Source organism: Musca domestica, unplaced genomic scaffold, assembly GCF_030504385.1.
Source record: "Musca domestica strain aabys unplaced genomic scaffold, Musca_domestica.polishedcontigs.V.1.1 115, whole genome shotgun sequence".
NCBI lineage: Eukaryota > Metazoa > Arthropoda > Insecta > Diptera > Muscidae > Musca > Musca domestica.
The window spans coordinates 1594630-1615912 of NW_026712145.1; the positions used below are offsets into that span (position 1 = coordinate 1594630).

The 21283-nt window shown below is 34.5% G+C and overlaps 1 protein-coding gene across 3 annotated transcripts in view; it reads left to right on the top strand.

Annotated features, from left to right (window-relative positions):
• LOC101888654 (calcium-binding protein E63-1) overlaps positions 1 to 21283 on the top strand; it is a 233132-nt gene that overhangs the window by 38940 nt on the left and 172909 nt on the right. For all 3 annotated transcript variants that reach the window (XM_059132213.1, XM_059132211.1, XM_059132212.1), the window contains exons 2-3: positions 9238 to 9276; positions 16074 to 16113. In XM_059132213.1, coding sequence (XP_058988196.1) covers positions 9238 to 9276; positions 16074 to 16113 — 79 coding nt within the window. The remainder of the gene's footprint in view (positions 1 to 9237; positions 9277 to 16073; positions 16114 to 21283) is intronic.

Genomic DNA, 21283 nt, shown 5'->3' on the forward strand with positions numbered 1-21283 from the left:
AATCCACGTTTATTGCCTGTTGTAATTATTGAATGTCCACGTTACTCTCTTACAACATACAACACACATTAGAAATAATTATGCGAAGATCACTTAGTGTGATCCACACACTGACTTGTAAATAGATTTTTTCTTAGCGCTAAGTTAACTTGAGTAGTGTGTAAGTAGAATAAGTTTCACTCAGAATAAAGAACTCAAACAGAACACAACAGTCTTTTAATTGGAACATCGGCAGCAACACGAATAAAATATTCAACATTGCCAGCCATGAGAAAAATATTTTTAAAAAATCCACGTTTATTGCCAGCCATGAGAAAAATATTTTTAAAAAAACCACGTTTATTGCCAGCCATGAGAAAAAATATTTTTAAAAATTCCACGTTTTTTGCCGGCCATGAAAAAAATATTTTTAAAAAAACCACGTTTATTGCCAGCCATGAGAAAAAATATTTTTAAAAATTCCACGTTTTTTGCCAGCCATGAAAAAATATTTTTAAAAAATCTACGTTCGTAGCCGGCCATGAAAAAAACTTTTTTTTTAAAAAATTCACGTTTATTGCTGGTAGTGAAAAAAATATTTTTAAAAAATCCCACCAATAAACGTGGATTTTTTAAAAATATTTTTTCATGACCAGAAATAAACGTGGATATTTTAAAAATATTTTTTCATCACCAGAAATAAAGGTGGATTTCTTAAAAATAATTTTTCATGCCCAGCAATGAACGTGGATTTTTTTTTTATAATTTTTTCAAGACCAGCAATGACGTGGATTTTTTTAAAATATAAAAATAATTTTTCATGCCCAGCAATGAACGTGGATTTTTAAAATATATATTTTTTTTCATAAACAGCTATAAATATTAATATTTTTTTCAAGACCAGTAATGAACGTGGAATTTTTTAAAATATTGTTTTCAAGACCAGCAATGAACGTGGATTTTTTAAAATATTTTTATTCATAAACAGCTATAAACATGTTTTTTTTTTAAACAATATTGTTTTCCAGGTTTATTGATATAAAAGTCTTTGAAAATTAAATTAAAACTATCCACGTTTAAGGGTCTAAAAGTCCTTGAAAATTCAATTTAAAGTCCACGGTTAAGGGTATTAAGATTCTTGAAACAATAAATTAAACAATCCACGTTTGGGGTTCTGGGAGTACATGAAACAATTAATTTAAAAAATCCACGCTTGTGGTTCTGAAAGTTCTTGAATAAATTAATTTAAAAAAAATCAATGCTTCTGGTTCCCAGAGTCCTTGAAAAAATTGATTAAAAAAATCCACGCTTGTGGTTCTCAGAGTCCTTGAAAAAATGAATTTAAAAAAATCCACGCTTGTGGTTCTCAGAGTCCTTGAAAAAATGAATTTAAAAAAATCCACGCTTGTGGTTCTCAGAGTCCTTGAAAAAATGAATTTAAAAAAATCCACGCTTGTGGTTCTCAGAGTCCTTGAAAAAATGAATTTAAAAAATCCACGCTTGTGGTTCTCAGAGTCCTTGAAAAAATGAATTTAAAAAAATCCACGCTTGTGGTTCTCAGAGTCCTTGAAAAAATGAATTTAAAAAAATCCACGCTTGTGGTTCTCAGAGTCCTTGAAAAAATGAATTTAAAAAAATCCACGCTTGTGGTTCTCAGAGTCCTTGAAAAAATGAATTTAAAAAAATCCACGCTTGTGGTTCTCAGAGTCCTTGAAAAAATGAATTTAAAAAAATCCACGCTTGTGGTTCTCGTAGTCCTTGAAAAAATGAATTTAAAAAAATCCACGCTTGTGGTTCTCAGAGTCCTTGAAAAAATGAATTTAAAAAAATCCACGCTTGTGGTTCTCAGAGTCCTTGAAAAAATGAATTTAAAAAAATCCACGCTTGTGGTTCTCAGAGTCCTTGAAAAAATGAATTTAAAAAAATCCACGCTTGTGGTTCACAGAGTCCTTGAAAAAATGAATTTAAAAAAATCCACGCTTGTGGTTCTCAGAGTCCTTGAAAAAATGAATTTAAAAAATCCACGCTTGTGGTTCTCGGGGTCCTTGAAAAAATGCATTTAAAAAATCCACGCTTGTGTTTCTCAGAGGTCCTTGAAAAAATTCATTTAAAAAATCCACGCTTGTAGTTCTCAGAGGTCCTTGAAAAATTGAATTTAAAAAATCAAAGCTTGTTGTTCTCAGAGTCGTTAAAAAAAATAATTTAAAGAATCCACTGCTGAGGATCTTTAAGTCCTTGAAAAAATTAATTTAAAAAATTGTGATTTTCAGAGGTCCTTGATAAACTGAATTTAAAAAATACACTCTTGTGGTTCTCAGAGTCCTTGAAAAATTGAATTTAAAAAATCAAAGCTTGTGGTTATCAGAGCCCTTTGAAAAATTAATTTAAAAAATCCAGGCTAAGGGTTCTTAGGGTCCTTGAAAAAATCAATTTTAAAAATCCACGCTAGTGGTTCTTTTAGAGCCTTTGAAAAAATCAATTTAAAAAAATATTTTTTTTCTCGTTTTCATTCTCTTCAATTTCTTTCCTTAAAATTTTGCATTGTCAGCCAATTTATGTGCCCAAAATTGTTGGCATTTTCAGCATCCTCATTAGAAAACTACAATAACAACAACAACATTAGTAGCCGAATATTGACTGATCCCATCTTTCAGCAGAGGGCCATCATTCTTGTTCATAATATTTCATGTGTGGCATTTTCGGACAAGACCTGTACCCCTTCTCCTTTACAAATTTATTGTTGGCAGTCGACTGCATTTTGTTTTGGCCCAAAAATTTATAGTTTCTCCTTTAATGAGATTTGAAATTTACTGAATATGAAATAAAAATCAATCAACAACAACAAAATATAGTTGTTGTTGTTGTTGGGGTTTTATTCACATCCAACTCAACTCAACATCATAATTATGGGAACTTTTCAACAACCACTTAAATTTTGTTTTTGACAACTTATTTGACTTTTGATATATTTCTCGATGAGTCTGAGAGAAGGGAAGGTGGGAAAGGGAGAAGGGTGGGACTGCATCTAAAACAAATTTGAAAATTTCAAACAAAACGTAATTTTTGCGGTTTGTTGTTGTTGGGGGTGTTGTTGATTTTGTTATTTACTATCCCAAAAAGAAAAGAAATCAATAGCCGCATCTAATAATGCCAAAATCGTTTTTGGCTTCCTTTCATTTATTAAAAATATTGCCAAAAAATTATTCAATTTTATTTTTGTTCTTTGATAATTTTTTTCGATATTTTTTTTTTGAAATTTCCTTTCGCTTTCTTTGCCAAATAAATGAGTGTGCTGCTAGTGTCTGTATTTGTGTGGGTATGTGTTTTTTGAATCTGTGTATTTTCATTTATCGTGGTTATTAATTTCATGTTTAATCGCTTGACTTTTGATTTTGAAAATAATTTTGAAAAAAAAAAATATATTTTTTCATTCTGCGTTTCAGATCAAAGGTCATCTCTCTATAAAAGAACTATTGAAAGTCCGCATTTTTATGCATAAAAGACCTTCTTTCTTTAGGTTTTTTATATATAGACGCCTTTCGGATGGTCTTCTATCTATAGAAGACCTATAGAAGGTCTTCTATGGAATCTATAGAACATCTTCTATTTATAAAAGACCTGTGGAAGGTGTTCTCTGTACGAAGGAACTCCATAATGTCCTCTAACCTTCTAAGACCCATATTAGTTCTTTAACCCCCTGACCTTCTTTCTAGAGAATATCTCCAAATAGTCTCCCCTATTACTCATCCCAACCTCATTTGCCGTAATTATTTTTTGCGAAGACCCCTGGATACCTCAAACCAGTTTCCCTTTCAGTTTTGCTAATTGAAATAAAAAAACATTAAATTAATTTAGCGATAAACAAATAAATGATACCGCATCGACAAGTGGGGTGAGGGCCAAAATAAAAATAGCTCTGGCATACAAACCGAAATGGCCGAATAATAATAATTAAAATAATATTATGTTTATATTGGCCGGGAAAAAAACTTTTGAAAATTATAAACAATTGCGGGTGAATTAGAAATTCACACCTAATTTAGAAAAATTATTTAACATTTTTTTAAAGTTTCTGGGTAGGGGGTCGACTATGTCGGCCAAGAATGAATATGACAAAAGGGTATGTTGATGGGTATGGTGGCCTGGACAGGGAAAATAGTTTAAAAAAATCACTCGGGACTCTAAGAACCCCAAAAGTGGATTTTTTAAATTAATTTTTTCAAGGACTCTGAGAACCACAAGCGTGGATTTTTTAAATTAATTTTTTTAAGGACTCTGAGAAACACAAGCGTGGATTTTTTGAATTCATTTTTTTCAAGAAATCTAAAAACCACAAGCGTGGATTTTTTGAATTCATTTTTTTTCAAGAAATCTAAAAACCACAAGCGTGGATTTTTTAAATTAATTTTTTCCATGGACTCTGAGAACCCCAAGCGTGGATTTTTTTAAATAATTTTTTTCAAGGACTCTGAGAACCACAAACGTGGATTTTTTAAATTAATTTTTTTCAAGGACTCTGAGAATCGCAAGCGTCGATTTTTATTTTTTTCAAGGACTCTGAGAATCCCAAGCGTCGATTTTTATTTTTTCAAGGACTCTGAGAATCACAAGCGTCGATTTTTATTTTTTCAAGGATTCTAAGAATCCCAAGCGTCGATTTTTATATTTTTTTCAAGGACTCTGAGAATCCCCAGCTTTAATTTTTAATTTTTTTTCAAGGACTCTGAGAATCCCAAGCGTTGATTTTTTAAATATTTCGTTTCAAGGACTCTGAGAACCACAAGCGTGGATTTTTAAATTTATTTTTTCAAGGACTCTGAGAACCACAAGCGTGGATTTTTTAAATTAATTTTTTTCAAGGAATCTGAAAACCACAAGCGTGGATTTTTTGAATTCATTTTTTTCAAAGACTCTAAGAACCACAAGCGTAGATTTTTAAAATAAAATTTCTCAAGGTCTCTGAGAACCACAAGCGTGAATTTGTTGAATTCATTTTTTTCAAGTACTCTGAAGACCACAAGCGTGGATTTTTTAAATTATTTTTTTCAAGGACTCCGAGAACCACAAGCGGGGATTTTTTTGAATAAATTTTCTCAAGGACTCTTTGAACCACAAGCGTGGATTTTTTAAAATACATTTTTTCAAAAACTCCAAGAACCACAAGCGTGGATTTTTTAAAATAATTTTTTCAAAAACTCCAAGAACCACAAGCGTGGATTTTTTAAAATAATTTTTTCAAAAACTCCAAGAACCACAAGCGTGGATTTTTTAAAATACATTTTTTCAAAAACTCCAAGAACCACAAGCGTGGATTTTTTAAAATAAAAAAAATATTTTTAAAAAAATCCGCGTTTAAAAGCTGGCCACGAAAAATATTTTTAAAAAAATCCGCGTTTAAAAGTTGGCCACGAAAAATATTTTTAAAAAAATCCGCGTTTAAAAGCTGGCCACGAAAAATATTTTTAAAAAATCTACATTTAAAGTTGGCCACGTGAAAGTATTAAAAAAAATCCACGTCTATAGCTGATTATGAAAACTATTTAAAAAAAATCCATGTTTATTGCTGATCATGAAAAAAATATTTTTAAAAAATTCACGTTTATAGCTTATCATGAAAAAAAATATTTTTAAAAAATCCACATTTATTGCTGGTCAAGAAAAAAATATTTTTAAGAAATCCATTTTTTTGCCGGCCATGAAAAAAATATTTTTAAAAAATCCACGTTTATTGCTGGTCATGAAAAAATATTTTTAAAAAATCCACGTTAATTGCGGGTCATGAAAAATATTTAAAAAAAAATCAACGTTAATTGCTGGTCATGAAAAAATATTTTGAAAAAATCCACGTTTATTGCCGGCTATGAAAAAATATTTTTAAAAAAATCCTCGTTTACTGCTGGTCAGAAAAAAATATTTTTAAAAAATCCACATTTATTGCTCCTGATGAAAAAAAATATTTAAAATTCCCTCAAAAGAAATACCCATCCACCAGGCGCCAGAAAGGTTAACATCTATCTTCTGCTTGTCCCGATGTTGCCATTATTTATTAGAATGCCGCATAACAGATGTCTGGCGATGGCATCGTGTTGTAAATGTACGTCTGCAATTGTTCTATTTTAATTTTGAAAATTTCTATATTCGAATCGAATCTGAGAAAATCCCCAAGAAAACAATGCGCGAACATTTTTCAAATTGCTAAGCATGTATTTAATTGGTAAATAATTTATTTGGCAACGTAACATGTTGTTGATTATGGGAGGGGGACGACAGAAAAAAAGTATTTCCTCAAAGACCGTGGGAAAAAATTGAAAATAAATTGTGGGTTTCTGCGAAATTCTCAGGGTTTAAAAGTATCCTTTCCTACAAAAAACTACAACCAACTTCAGACTGTTGTCACTTCTAAGCCACTCGTCCGACAGCTGTTAAAATTATTCCAGTGTCAGCTCATTACATTGTTTACAAGCGTACAAAAGCATTTTGGTGAGAATTTTCCAGAAAAAAAGTTATTCGTGATTCGGAATTCAAGCGTGATAATGTGATTTCTTTATATTTGGAGTACTCCAGCATTTAAATGTGAATAAATCTTTTGTGTCTCGTATCATCACTCGTTACCGTGATACGGTTGCGTAGCCCGAAGTCAAGGAAGTGGATGGAAGAAAACAGCAACATCAGCAGAAATTGTTCGAAAATTATAGAAGCGACTTGATCGAAACCCGTGTCGCAGTGGCCGAAAAATGGCTCGTGAGCTGAACATATCGCAATAATCCATTCGGCAAATATTGAAAAATGCGCCCAGGCTAAAGCCATTGAAATTCAAAAAGGTGGAAGAACTTACACCGCAACATAAAGAAAATAGACTCAAAAGAGCTAAAGAGTTGCTTCGCTTGGCCGAAAGTGGTGAACTGCCGAATTTGGTTTTCTGCGATGAGAAAACATTCGTTGTCCAGCAGTTTATAAACAACAACAACAAAATGATCGTTTTTACTTGCCAAAGAGGTCAGCTGAAAATGTGCACCTTCGGTTGGCCACCAGAACTCAAGCGCCGGCCATGATGATGGTGATGGTGTGGGCCGCCATAACAACCGATGTTCGCTCTCCGCTCGTATTAATCGACCGTGGCATTAGAATAAATGCCGAATATTATCGCGAAAATATTCTGGAGGGTGTATTAAAGCCTTGGACACGCAAAAATTTTGGCCGCAGACCTTGGACATTCCAACAGGACTCCGCTCCGCAATCTCACTCAGCACGCGCCACCCAAGAATGGTTACATAAAGGAGGTTCCTCGCTCAATTTTCAGCGCCCAGTGGCCACCGAAATCTCCGAATACCAATCCGTTGGACTGGACTATTGTGTCTGGAGTATTTTAGGAAGCCGGGTTGCCAAAGTGTCGATCACCTCAAGCAAGCGCTTCGCCGGGAATGGGCCAAAATACCGCAAAGCAACATTCGGGCAGAGTGTGACGGTTTCATTGGCCGTTTGAAGGCCATAATTCGTGCCAAAGGTGACCAATTCGAATAAATCTAAACTTATTCTAAAATTTGGTTTTAGTTCCGACATTTTTACATTCATTTAATAAAATTGAAAAAAAATGTAATGTAAAAAATGTAAAAAAACCCTCCACCACTTGGAACAAATTTGGAAATTTTCAAAAAATAAAATCCTTAAAAAAATTCTGTTAAAATTTTAAAAATACCGAACATAGCCGTTATATTGGGGTCTATACGACGTATACCTGCATAGGCCTTCTTTGTCATAAGCCATTACCATATTTAAATTCGAAACTTGAAATAAACGGCGAATAATGTATCCAAAATCATCAAAATACCGTACATAGGGGGGTACCGTTATATAGGAGCTATACGAAGACCTGGACATACATAGACAATTTTCTGCCATAGGCTGTAGCCTCCAATACGAACTTCAAATACGACAACTCAAACAATTTCGATGGGTATTGTACCTGAAATCGTCAAAATACCGAATATAGGGAGGTATTGATGTTTGGGACCTATACGAAGACCTGGACCTGCATAGACAATTTTCTGTCACTGACCGTAGTTCCCATTACGAACTCTAAATACGTAATTTGAAACTATTCTGGTACATAATGACGCTAAAATCATCAAAATACCGAATATTGGGTGGTACCGTTATATGGGGGCCATACGAAGACGTGGACCTGCACAGACAATTTTCTGTCTTAGGATTTAGTATCCATTTCGAACTTCAAATACCAAATTTGAAACAATTCCGGTGAATAATGTCGCTAAAATTGTCAAAATACCGAATATCGGGAGGTACCGTTATATGGGGGATATACTAAAACGTGGACCTGCACAGACAAGTTTCTGTCATAGGCTGTAGTATCCATTACGAAATTCAAATACCAAATTTGAAACAATTTCGGTGAATAATGCCGCTAAAATCATCAAAATACCGAATATCGGCTGATCAAGAATATATATACTTTGTTGGGTCTGACATGAGCATTTCGAGGAGTTACAAACGGAATGACAAAGTTAATATACCCTCCATAGAATGGGTGGAGGGTATAAAAATTATGGCGTTTGAATTTGTTGCAGTTTTTTTATATCACCCTGTATATGGGAGCTATATCTAAATTTTGACCGATTATCTCCAATTTTAATAGGGCCCCTCCTTGGACCAAACTTAGCAATAATAATCTACAAAATTAAATTTGCCAATAAATTCCAATCTCCCAGGCCACCCAATTATTCTTTGCCCTCTGTGTTAGTAGTTCGTTCACACACACACACATGACCTTATGTATGTGCCCCTGTGTAAATTATTACATTTCACATTGTATTATTGTTATTATTCTTCATTTCGTTAGATAAATGCAAAAACATTTTTTTTTTCATTATTAATTAATAAGTAATAAAAATTACAACAATAACAACAATGGCATTATATGAAAATTCCTCTGGCCAGATAATAAAGCTCTGCCGCCATCGCCGCTATCGCCACCGTCGCAGTCAACGTCAGCTTTGATATGGCCGTTATAATTTGATTGCGCTCAAAAGTATGCAACATTTTATTACGCAAAATAAATTGCATTTAATTGAAATTTATTGATTTTTATTATGAATCGCCAACCAACCAGCCACCCAGCCAAGCTTTCGCGCTTGCCGGCATTATGCGAAATAATATTTTGTTTTAATTTATTGTTATTATTATTTTTATTTTTGTTGTAATGCAGTAAACTAATTATTACTTATTTTTTTTTAATTTCAGATGCTGGGCACAGCATTGCTGGGGAAGCGCACACCAAAGGTGAGTATTTTCGACGATGCAGCCTTGTTTGAGGACATAGGTCGCTTGGAAGTTTCGGACTGTATCAGACGGATAAGAAGTAGAACAAGTTAAAAAGTATCAGTCGGTTTTGCCGACAGATGTATACCCTCAGCCAATGTTCGATTTTTATACCCTACACCACAAGGTGGTCAGGGTGTTATGACTTTGTGCATTTGTTTGTAACAGGAAACAAGATAGACCCATAGTTCCTTTTGACGATTTGCATGGAATTACATTCTGAGTCGATTTATGCATGTCCGTCCGTCGGCCCATGTATTTTTGTAAACAAAGTACAGTTCGCATTTATTGCCCTATCCAGATGAAATTTTGCACAAATCATTTGTTTGGCCCAAGGACGAACCCTATTGAAATTGGAGATAATCGGTAAAAATTTCGATATAGCTCTCATATATAACTTCGTCCGATTTGCCTTATATTGTGCACCAAACGCGTAATATCTGTCCGAATGGTATGGAATTTTGCACATACAACCTAATTAGGCTTGAAAATGAGTATGCCAAATTTGATCGAAATCGGTTCAGATATAGCTATAGCTCCCATATATATTGTTCATCCGATTTATTATTTTTGCCCCGCCGCAGCCGTAATATGCACTCTGTAACAACGATATGTGGGGAAATACATCAAATAGAGCTCAAAAATACCTTTGCTAAATTTTGTCGAGATCGGTTCAGATTTGGATATAGCTCCCATATATAACTTCGTCCGATTTACCTTTGATTGTGCACCAAACGTCTAATATTTGTCCAAATGGGATAGAATTTGGTACTTATGACCGAATTGGGTCTAGAAGCTAGAATGTCAAATTTGGTGAAGATCGAGGTCCCAGAAGGAGTGGATCGATATATCCAATCTCACAGTAGATCTTGCGTTAGTAATATTAATGGGATATGTGAGATATAAAGGGAACCGGAAACTTATTTCGGATTTTATAATTGTTTTGATTATTAAAAACGTCGACCCTTTGTGGGGAAGGTACCAGAGGAAATGGTCCGCTCGCCACCATCCTTATAACAGATTTTCTGCAAATGGAAATACTGAGATGTGCCAAGTCTGAATGGAATCGGATGTTAATTTCGCATTTTAAAAGCTTCATGGATATTCAACATTTTGACCCTTTGTAGGGGGTGGTACCAGAAGAAGTGGGCCGATATATCCCACCCTATATCCCATATGATGTAAATCAGACCTTGGGTTATAAAAAAAAAATACTGAGATCAGTGTAATTTGAAGACAATCGGACTCTTGCATCACATTTTATAAGAGTTATAATTTTTCCTAAATTTTTAACGTTCGTGGGGGAGGTACTTGATGGAGTGGACAGATATTGTCCATTTTCGCACCTGACTGATGCAAATATAAAGATTTGCAAGTTGGAGCAAAATTCGATTATCCTGTCTCTTTCTGTGCAGTAAATTATTTTCTTTGAAAATGTTAACAGAATGTGTGGGAAAGGTACCAGAAGGAGTGGACCAATATCGGTCCATCTTCGAACTCGATCTAAGTTTGAGAATAATATTACGATGTACCAAGTTTGGATCAAATCGGATACTCTCTTCGAGAGTTATCGTACGCAGATAGACGGACAACTCTAGATCGACTCCAAATGTCCTGAATCGGATTTGATTCATAGAGACCTAGTGGTCTCTGGTGATATATATCCTCTGTAGCCATATGGCTGAGGTAAAAACAATCACAATTATGGCGCCGCTGGCTCTTTAGAAAAGAAAAAAAAAATCACATTTTGACTTCAAAAGTCCCTCAGGAAAAATGCTTAAAAAATCCTGGTTTCTGTCTTTAATAGTATCTTAAAAAATATGACTAAAAATCTTCGTTTCTCTCTTCTATAGTCCCCCCGGAAAATATTCTTAAAAAATCCTCGTTTCTATTTTCATTGGACCCTCAAAAAATACTCTTAAAAATCCTCCATTCTGACTTTAATACTTCCTCAAACAACATTCTTAATGGGTCATCAATTCCGTCTTCAAAAGTGTCCCGAAAATGTTGCAAAATCGTCAGGCAAAATCCCATTATTGTTGTTTTTATAAAAACAACGTTTGTTTATGAGTGGAGAACGATGGTAATGTTTACCAGGGGGTAAGGCAGGGAATACCTAGGTTTCGGAAAGAGCCACCAATCCTCATCAGTTCCCTTGTTTCTTGTCTGGGATATTCTCCCCAGAATATTTTTAAAAATTCCATTTTCAGCCTTTAATGGTCCCTCAGAAAATATTCTTAAAATATTTCCATTTCTGTCTTCAAAAAATTTTCTTCAAATCCTCGTTTCTGTCCCTAATAACCCCTCAAATTTTTTCTTAAAAAATCCTCTTTTCTGTCTTTAATAATCCCTCAGAAAAATATTTTTTAAAAATTCTCGTTTCTGCCTCCAGCAGTCCTTCCGAAAATTTTGTAAAAAATACGACGCTGCTGTCTTCAGTAGTTCCCAAAAAAATATTCCTTAAATTTCTGTAGCTGCTGCGTTAGCCAGGGATACCATCCACGATGCCAGGTTAGATGTACTAGATTGACTCGGAAAAACAAAACCTCAACCAAGCAACTGCTTATATTTTTTATGTATCGGCCATACATATGCCGGATTCTTTTGGCCCGAATGGTGATTGCAATCAACCTCGAAACATGGTTTTGCTCCCTTGGTAACAGCATTTATTTGTCAGATTTAAATATTCTCGTACTATGCCATATAAGATATGTTCCGCTGAGGAGGAATCCCCACAATTTGTGATAGGTGATGTTGCAAAGAAGATTTTGCTTATCCAAAACGACGCTGCACCATGGCAGACGGCAAAGCTAATGTTAAAATAGCTGGATGAGTTTGGAGTCGAGTCTTCACCAATATACCTATATTGTACTACACCCATACCTTTTTTTTGGAATCTCCAAAAATGGACAAGGTGGGCAGGGCTTTTAAACTCAGCCATGCTAACCAGCAATCATAAATCATACAGTTCTATATCGTTTTTTTTTTTTCACTACTATCGAAGACTGCATTACTCCTTCCCAAAATATCATCCCTCCTTGCATCACTTTAGGTATCTTCGAAGTTCTAAATTCTTCACTTAAGACAATAGCCCAGACATGGAACTCAAATTTAACCCGCGGACAGTTAGCTCGGTGTACTACAATAAAATGGCGTGATTAGGTGATATATATGCCGGACTATTCTGGGTGAGTTCTGTACTAAACACCGATCTTCAAGTTGTCAGTACAGGACTAAACAAGAATAGTACAACAAGTACATCAAGTTACTCCCGCCAAATTTGAGCTGCATTTGTGACCTACAGTGCGACGCAGAATGAAAGATCCGTATATGTAGGTTGAGGCGAAGTGGGAAGTTATTACAAGAGCAATAGAGTGTCCTCTCATAGCACCAGGGAAAAATCTTTGCAATAGTAATTTTTAAGGCATGATTTTAAAGATATAGTTCATTCGTTAAGGAGCGTCAGGAAGGAAATGAAGGATCTCTTGTTGAAGGCCCAAAGAAGCACGAGAGAGACGCGAGATTCAAAGCGTTCCGAACTAATGCATACACCAATATCAGGTACAAATACTGTGTGAATATCATCCTCAAAGTCCATTCACTTGCGTGGTTTGGGTTTGAGTCTCCTGGGTTCGAACGCGCGGTACAGGCTTCACTTCATATATTTTTTTGCCCTATGGATTCTCGAGGATCTATTAGACTGCAGCTTTTGGAGGGAGCAGATATTTTCAATTTAGTCAAACGGATCCGTCGGAATACCGGATCCGTCGGTATCCACCATAATATGGAGGGTATATTAAGTTTGTCATTCCGTTTGTAACACCTCGAAATATACATTTTAGACCCACAAAGTATATATATTCTTGATCAGCTTAAAATTCTATGTCGATTTATCAATGTCCCTCCGTCTGTACGACTATTCGTCTGTCCGTCTGTTGAAATCACTCTACCTTCCGAACGAAATGAAGTAGGTTAGTAAAATTTTACTCAAATGTGTTTCATGTCTGCAGGACTTTTGGTATTCAAAATGGGTCATGTAGGTCCACGTCTTCGTATAGGCCCCATATAACGGTACCTCCCGATATGCGGTATTTTGATGATTTTAGCGACAATATTTACCGGAATTGTTTCAATTTTGGTATTTGAAGTTCGAAAGTGCTACTATATCCAATGACAGAAAATGAGCAATATAAAGAGTGATTTGTTAAGAGTTTGATAACTTTTTAAAAAAAAAAAAAAAAAAACGCATAAAATTTGCAAAATCTCATCGGTTCTTTATTTGAAACCTTAGATTGGTCCATGACATTTACTTTTTGAAGATAATTTCATTTAAATGTTGACCGCGGCTGCGTCTTAGGTGGTCCATTCGGAAAGTCCAATTTTGGGCAACTTTTTCGAGCATTTCGGCCGGAACAGCCCGAATTTCTTCGGAAATGTTGTCTTCCAAAGCTGGAATAGTTGCTGGCTTATTTCTGTAGACTTTAGACTTGACGTAGCCCCACAAAAAATAGTCTAAAGGCGTCAAATCGCATGATCTTGGTGGCCAACTTACCGGTCCATTTCTTGAGATGAATTGTTCTCCGAAGTTCTCCCTCAAAATGGCCATAGAATCGCGAGCTGTGTGGCATGTAGCGCCATCTTGTTGAAACCACATGTCAACCAAGTTCAGTTCTTCCATTTTTGGCAACAAAAAGTTTGTTAGCATCGAACGATAGCGATCGCCATTCACCGTAACGTTGCGTCCAACAGCATCTTTGAAAAAATACGGTCCAATGATTCCACCAACGTACAAACCACACCAAACAGTGCATTTTTCGGGATGCATGGGCAGTTCTTGAACGGCTTCTGGTTGCTCTTCACTCCAAATGCGGCAATTTTGCTTATTTACGTAGCCATTCAACCAGAAATGAGCCTCATCGCTGAACAAAATTTGTCGATAAAAAAGCGGATTTTCTGCCAACTTTTCTAGGGCCCATTCACTGAAAATTCGACGTTGTGGCAGATCGTTCGGCTTCAGTTCTTGCACGAGCTGTATTTTATACGATTTTACACCAAGATCTTTGCGTAAAATCTTCCATGTGGTCGAATAACACAAACCCAATTGCTGCGAACAGCGACGAATCGACATTTCACGGTCTTCAGCAACACTCTCAGAAACAGACGCAATATTCTCTTCTGTACGCACTGTACGCATTCGTGTGGTTGGTTTAATGTCCAATAAAGTAAACTGAGTGCGAAACTTGGTCACAATCGCATTAATTGTTTGCTCACTTGGTCGATTATGTAGACCATAAATCGGGCGTAAAGCGCGAAACACATTTCGAACCGAACACTGATTTTGGTAATAAAATTCAATGATTTGCAAGCGTTGCTCGTTAGTAAGTCTATTCATGATGAAATGTCAAAGCATACTGAGCATCTTTCTCTTTGACACCATGTCGGAAATCCCACGTGATCTGTCAAATACTAATGCATGAAAATCCTAACCTCAAAAAAATCACCCTTTAGATCCACTTCTTCGTATAGCCCCCATATAACGGCACCCCCCGATATTATTCGGTATTTTGATGATTTTTTTTGCGACAATATTTACCGGAATTGTCTCAATTTTGGTATTTGAAGTTCGTAATGGATAATACAGCCTATGACAGAAAATTGTCTGTGCAGTTCTACGTTCTCTAAGCCCCATGGTACCTCCCTAAATTCGGTATTTTGATGATTTTAGCTACATTATAAACAGATTTTTTTTCAAATTCCGCATTTGAATATTGTAATAGCGTGTGACAAAAGTTACCTACGCAGGTCCACCACGTCGTATAGACGGCTACATTTGGTATTTTTAAGATTTGAACAGAATTTTTAACGGATTTTATTTTTTTTGAAAATTGTTAAATTTAGTACGAAATTGTGGAGGGTATTCAAGGTTCGGCCCAGCCGTACTTATAGCTTTTTTAACTTGTTTTACTATTGTTATTGTTGTATTTCCTTTCCCACGTCTCCTTTCAGTCTTAGCTTTATAGTTCTCATTGTGACGTCATTAATCGTTAAACTCTCACTCGTATTTATAGCTACTGTTCACTTTGTTGTTTACATGCATTCATTTGTTTGTGAAAGTTCTCTGACGAATGGACTCGGTTGGCATTCCGTTTGAATACTGTAGTATACTCAGGATTTTGATCCCTGAAACTTCCATGCATTGATGAGTAGCTATAAATACGAGTGAGCAGGAGGCTTGCCTGTAAGTTCAAAATTGAATCACGGCGATGAAAACGTCGACTGAGAGTGAGTGTGAACTGTGTGAAATAAAGACGTGTGTGAATTATTGAATACATAATTGTAGAACTCATAATCTAAACAAACCCGCTCATTATTTAGGCCAACTCACATCGGGGAATAGAACAACGCATAGACTCAACTGAGATAAATCAGAATTCAGATACAGTATATTTTAGGAGAATTCTCTCGATTGGTTAACGTCTCTAGTTTCAGAATCCATTCGTTCATTTATCCTTGCCTTTGTTATATATTACGGTATTTATCCCAAGATTTTTTCCTCTGTCTTAGTTGAGTATTTGAAACATTCTTCGTAGGATGAAATTTTAAAATTTTTCTATTAAGAAATGATTCTGATTTTTCCGCCGATCTACATCATTTCCTTTTTTAATTTCTAAAATCTAACATCACAAATCTAGACTTTTCCTAAAATATCCTTTTTATTCAAAACTAAAATTATATTTTCTTTATTTTCTTTGTTGCAGTCTGTTAAAAAGAAACCCTTTACAGATGTCGAATTATCAGGTAAGTTCATCTACAAAAAATATTTTACATACCCTATAAATAATGGCTTAAACGTTCAAATCCTTCAAATGAAAGTGGTTTTTGGGCAAAATGAATAATTCATAGAAAAATCGCGATTTTGGGTAGCACAAGGTGTGAACACCAAATTACATTTCAAGAAGTAATTAATGGTAATCGACTTAGGCAAAGGCTCGCTCCTCATGCAAACCAACAAAATTTGAAGGAAACAAAAATATATTTTTTGTTTGTTAGTCTGGCTATGAGAACACTAAAAAGGAGAAGGTGTTAAACTTTTTCGAAAAAAAAAAAAAACAAAAAATACCTAAGAAGTCAAGGATACCTTGGATAACCCAGCAAACCTTTGCTTTGTGTTTGATTTAATTTATTTCCTCATAACTAATTTTTCTTTGGGTTTCACGTATTTAGGTTTGAAAATTCTCTATTCTCAGAAGAAATTGAGCTTAATTTAATTTATTTTGCTATAACTCGATTTTGTTGGGGTATGCTCACTTTGGGTTAAAGGCTATGTATCCTTCGAAGAAGTTTGTACTATTTTGTTAAGGAAGAAGTTTATGCAAAAAATTGAACCACCTTCTGCCTGGCCAGAAATTAGCATTAATTTTCCAATTGAAAGCAGTTTTTCTTTGACAAATATTTCTTTGAAAGCAAATTCATAACTGAAGTATAGATGGCGTATGTTAAGGCAGTCAAAATTTATTTATATAAAACTGCAATGTCATGTTCGCCATTGTACATTTTTTGGTAAAATTTTTTTTTGTGAGAGTGTTTATAATTGCATGCCCTTACAGCAACGATGTATGTATGATTATAACTATTTCTGACATATAGATGGCGCTATTTAAGATTCATATTATAGTATCTAGAATGTCTGTAAGTTTGGTACACTTCGTGGATGATTTCTCTCTATGACTTACAGAGCTTCTTAATATTATAATATAAATTATAAATGCTCTATTCGTTCCTATTGTAAAATTTTTTACATTCAAACTTTGAGTATTCTAAAGACATTTTTAAAATATACAGGTTCGTGACGTTGGTGAATTCTCTAATAAATTCTTTAAAAATTCAGGCCCATGGCCTTGAAAAAATATACTCGAATCTGCACGTTTTCGGCGTTTATGGTCCTTAAATATATTCGAAGGATCTTTTTGTGGCCCTAATCTGGATTGTGGTCCAGATGATCTTTGCGAAAAATATTTCAAAAAATCCTTCTCCTTCGTCCTTCTCCTTCGTAGCTATGATAGCCCATGAAAAAATATCCCAAAACCCTTTTTGGCTTTAATGGTACTTAAAAAAATATTTTTAGAAATCCAATTCTATGGCTTCATAGTTCTCAAAAAAATATTCGAAAAAAAATCAGGTTAGGGACTTTGATGACCCATTAAAAAATTCTTCAAAAACTCATATTTGTGGCATTGATTGTACGTCTAAAAATTTAAAAAAAAAAATTATGGCTCTAAAGGTTTTTGAAAAATATATTTTTTTTAAAAAAAAAAGTATTCTTGAAACCCCCACCTCCCTTGGGGGTATCAGAAGGAGTACGTCGTCACACCAAATTTTGTTTTAGTAGAAATATTTGGATGTATGAAATTTTAAAAGAATTGGGTTCTTGGTCATTCAAAATTTTGTCCCATTGTTGCGGAGGTACCAAAAGGATTATACCGATATATCACATCTTCACACCAGATCTTGTGTTAAAAATAATAATGGGATTTGTGAAATATGCATACAATCGGGTGCTTATTTCGAATTTTAAGAGCTTCATGGATATTCACAATTTTGACTCTTTGTGTGGGAGGTACCAGAAGGTGTGGTCCTATATCTTCCATCTTCACACCAGGTCTTGTTTTAGTAGAAATTTTTGGATTTGTGCATTTTTTTTGTCATTTCGCGTTTTACAAAGCTTCAAGATTATTCAAAAACTTGACCCTTTGTGGGGGAGGTACCAGAAGTGGGTCGATATCTACCATATTCACTGCAGATCTTGTGTTGATAAAAATAATGAAGTGTGACAAATTTAAAAGGAATCGGACGCTAATTTTGCCTTTTACGATTTTCATAACTATTCAAAATGTTGACCCTTTGTGGGTGGAGGTACGAAACACATCAGTTCTTAGGTTAATAAAACTATTGAAATGCGCGAAATTTTAAGACATTTGGATTTATATTTCACATTTTTTAAGAGTTATAATTACTCAAAATTTTGTCCAAAGAGACCTGGGGCCTGAACTTCGAGTTTTTACAGATTAATGTTTTTGTAAAGAAAATTTTTGTTATTCGTTTCTTAATGTAGCTAAAAAAATTATTTATTACTAAATTGAAATATAGAGGGCGTTAATCATACCATTATTTCATTTATGATTTCATTTTTATACCCTCCACCGTAGTATGGAGGGAATATTAAGTTTGTCATTCCGTTTGTAACACCTCGAAATATACATTTTAGATCCCACAAAGTATATATATATATATTCTCGATCCGCATAAAATTCTATGTCGATTTAGTGATGTCCGTCCGTCTATCCGTCTGTCCGTCTGTGGAAATCACTCTAGCTTCCGAACGAATTGAAGTAGATTGATAAAATTTTGCTCAAATGTATCTTATGTCTGCAGGACTTTTGGTATTGAAAATGGGCCATGTAGGTCCACGTCTTCGTATAGCCCCCATATAACGGTACCTCCCGATATTCGGTATTTTGATGATTTTAGCGACATTATTAACCGGAATTGTTTCAAATTTTGGTATTTGAAGTTCGTAATGGATACTACAGGCTAAGACAGAAAATTGTCTATGCAGGTTCTCGTCTTCGTATAGCTCCCATATAATGGTACCTCCCGATATTCGGTATTTTGAAGATATTAGCGACAATAATCACCGGAATTGTTTCAAATTTGGCATTTGAAATTAGTATAGGATACTACAGCCGGTGACAGAAAATTGTCTATGCAGATCCACGTCTTCGTATAGCCCCCATATAACGATACCTCTCGATATTCGGTATTTTGATGATTTTAGCGACATTATTCACCGGAATTGTTTCAAATTTGGCATTTGAAATTCCTATATGATACTACAGCCGGTGACAGAAAATTGTTTGTGCAGGTCCACGTCTTTGTATAGCCCCCATATAACTGTACTTCCCGAAATTCGGTATTTTGATGATTTTAGCTTCATTATTTACCGGAATTGTTACAAATTACGTATTTAGAGTTCGTAATGGGAACTACAACCTATGACAGAAAATTGTCTACGCAGGTTCAGGTCTTCGTATAGCCCCCATATAATGGTACCTCCCAATATTCGGTATTTTGATGAGTTTAGGTACAATACCCATCGAAATTGTTTGAGATGTCATATTTGAAGTTTGTAATGGATACTACAGCCTATGACAGAAAATTGTCTATGCTGGTCCAGGTCTTCGCACAACTCCGACATAACGGTACCTCCCTATATACGATATTTTGATGATTTTAGGTACATTATTCACCGTTTATTTCATGTTTCGAATTTGAATATGGTAATGGCTTATGACAAACAATGCCTCTGTAGGTCTACGTCGTATAGGCACCAAAATGACGGATATATTCAGGATTTTAAAATTTTTTAAGGATGTTATTTTTTGAAAATTTTCAGATTCGTTCCAAATGGTGGGGGGTATTTAAAGTTTGGCCCGGCCTAAAGATGTCCGAAATTGAAATTTCCTTTGGGAATTTAAATATAGAGGGCGCTGTTCGTTACATTTATCTCCTAGGTCGATTTTAAAGAACTTTTTTCCAAGGATTAATAATCATCGTGGATTCTTTTATATATTTATCTAAGGATTAAATCAGGTCGATTTTTAAGTACCTTTTTGGAAGGATAAACAGCCATAGTGGATTTTTCTAAAATTATTTTAAGGACCAGTAACGCCATGGATATTTTAAATAATATTTTTTTCTAGAACTGGTAGCTTCGAAGATATTTTAAGGAATACTTTTTCAAGGATCAAATCATATTAATTTACAGATTAATGTTTCAAGGACCTGTAGCAACGAGAATTTTTTAGAATATTTTTTTTATTCATTTCTTGATTCGTTTCTTACGTTTAAATTTGAAAAATAGAGGGCGTTGTTCAAATAATTCTTTTATTTCCGGCATTGTTAAATGGCATAGTTAAATGTCTTTTCAGAATTGCTATAGCCGGGAAATTTAAGGCAATTCGTTCCTTAACGAGTAGCAAAGCTATTAACTATTATTAACTATTAACATTGAAATATAGATGGAGCTGTTCGAACCTTTGTTTTGTTTCCTATTTCAAGTTTTGTAGTTCATTTTTTTTTCTAAATTATCATTGAAACAATTTCTAGGAAATTTTAGTCATTGGTTATTCGATGCTTAATGCAGTAATCTAAAAATAATTAAATCGCGATGAAAATTGAAATATAGAGGGCGCTAGTCATGACTTTGTTTTATTTTCAGTTTCCCTCATAAAGTAACTTTAATAAATTGCCATTGAAAATGTTTGCTGGGAAATTCAAGCCTTTTTTCTTTTCTTAATTTCCTTAATAATATATCAAGTTCACATATCTCGCGGAATGCATGTTAGATTGTAATTCTTTATTATTTTTTTTTTTTCATTTTATTTTGGATATTTTTCCCCTCCTTTGTTGCCATTATCGTGGCAAAAAAAAAATTATCCGACATGAAATCAAATTGTGTAACATTAAATGTAAATGCAATGTAATTTTTTTGCGATAAAACTATTGTTGAGGAAAACAACGACTTATTGAAAAATCCATCGCACACACATGGCAAACATATGAGGCAGGGAGGTAGACAAAATGGGGTGATTTGAAACTAAAATTAAAAAAAAAAATTAAAAAAAAATTGTCGAAGTGATTTGGTCGTGATGGGTCGATATAAATCTCACTAAAAGGTCCAAAAAAATATAATCTCCTAAGGTCATATTATCCTTCTAATGAAGATCCCTTATCCTTAGGAAAATTGCGAAATATTGAAATCCACCTACGCCGCTGCTCCAATGAAAAAGACTTTCACTTGTTTTTCTTTTTTGTCTGATTTTCTTAATTCGCCAACGAATCGCTAGGTCGTGGTCTCTTGCGGTAGGTGGGGATTATTCGCCAAAATGCATTATTTTCTGCGCCTTTT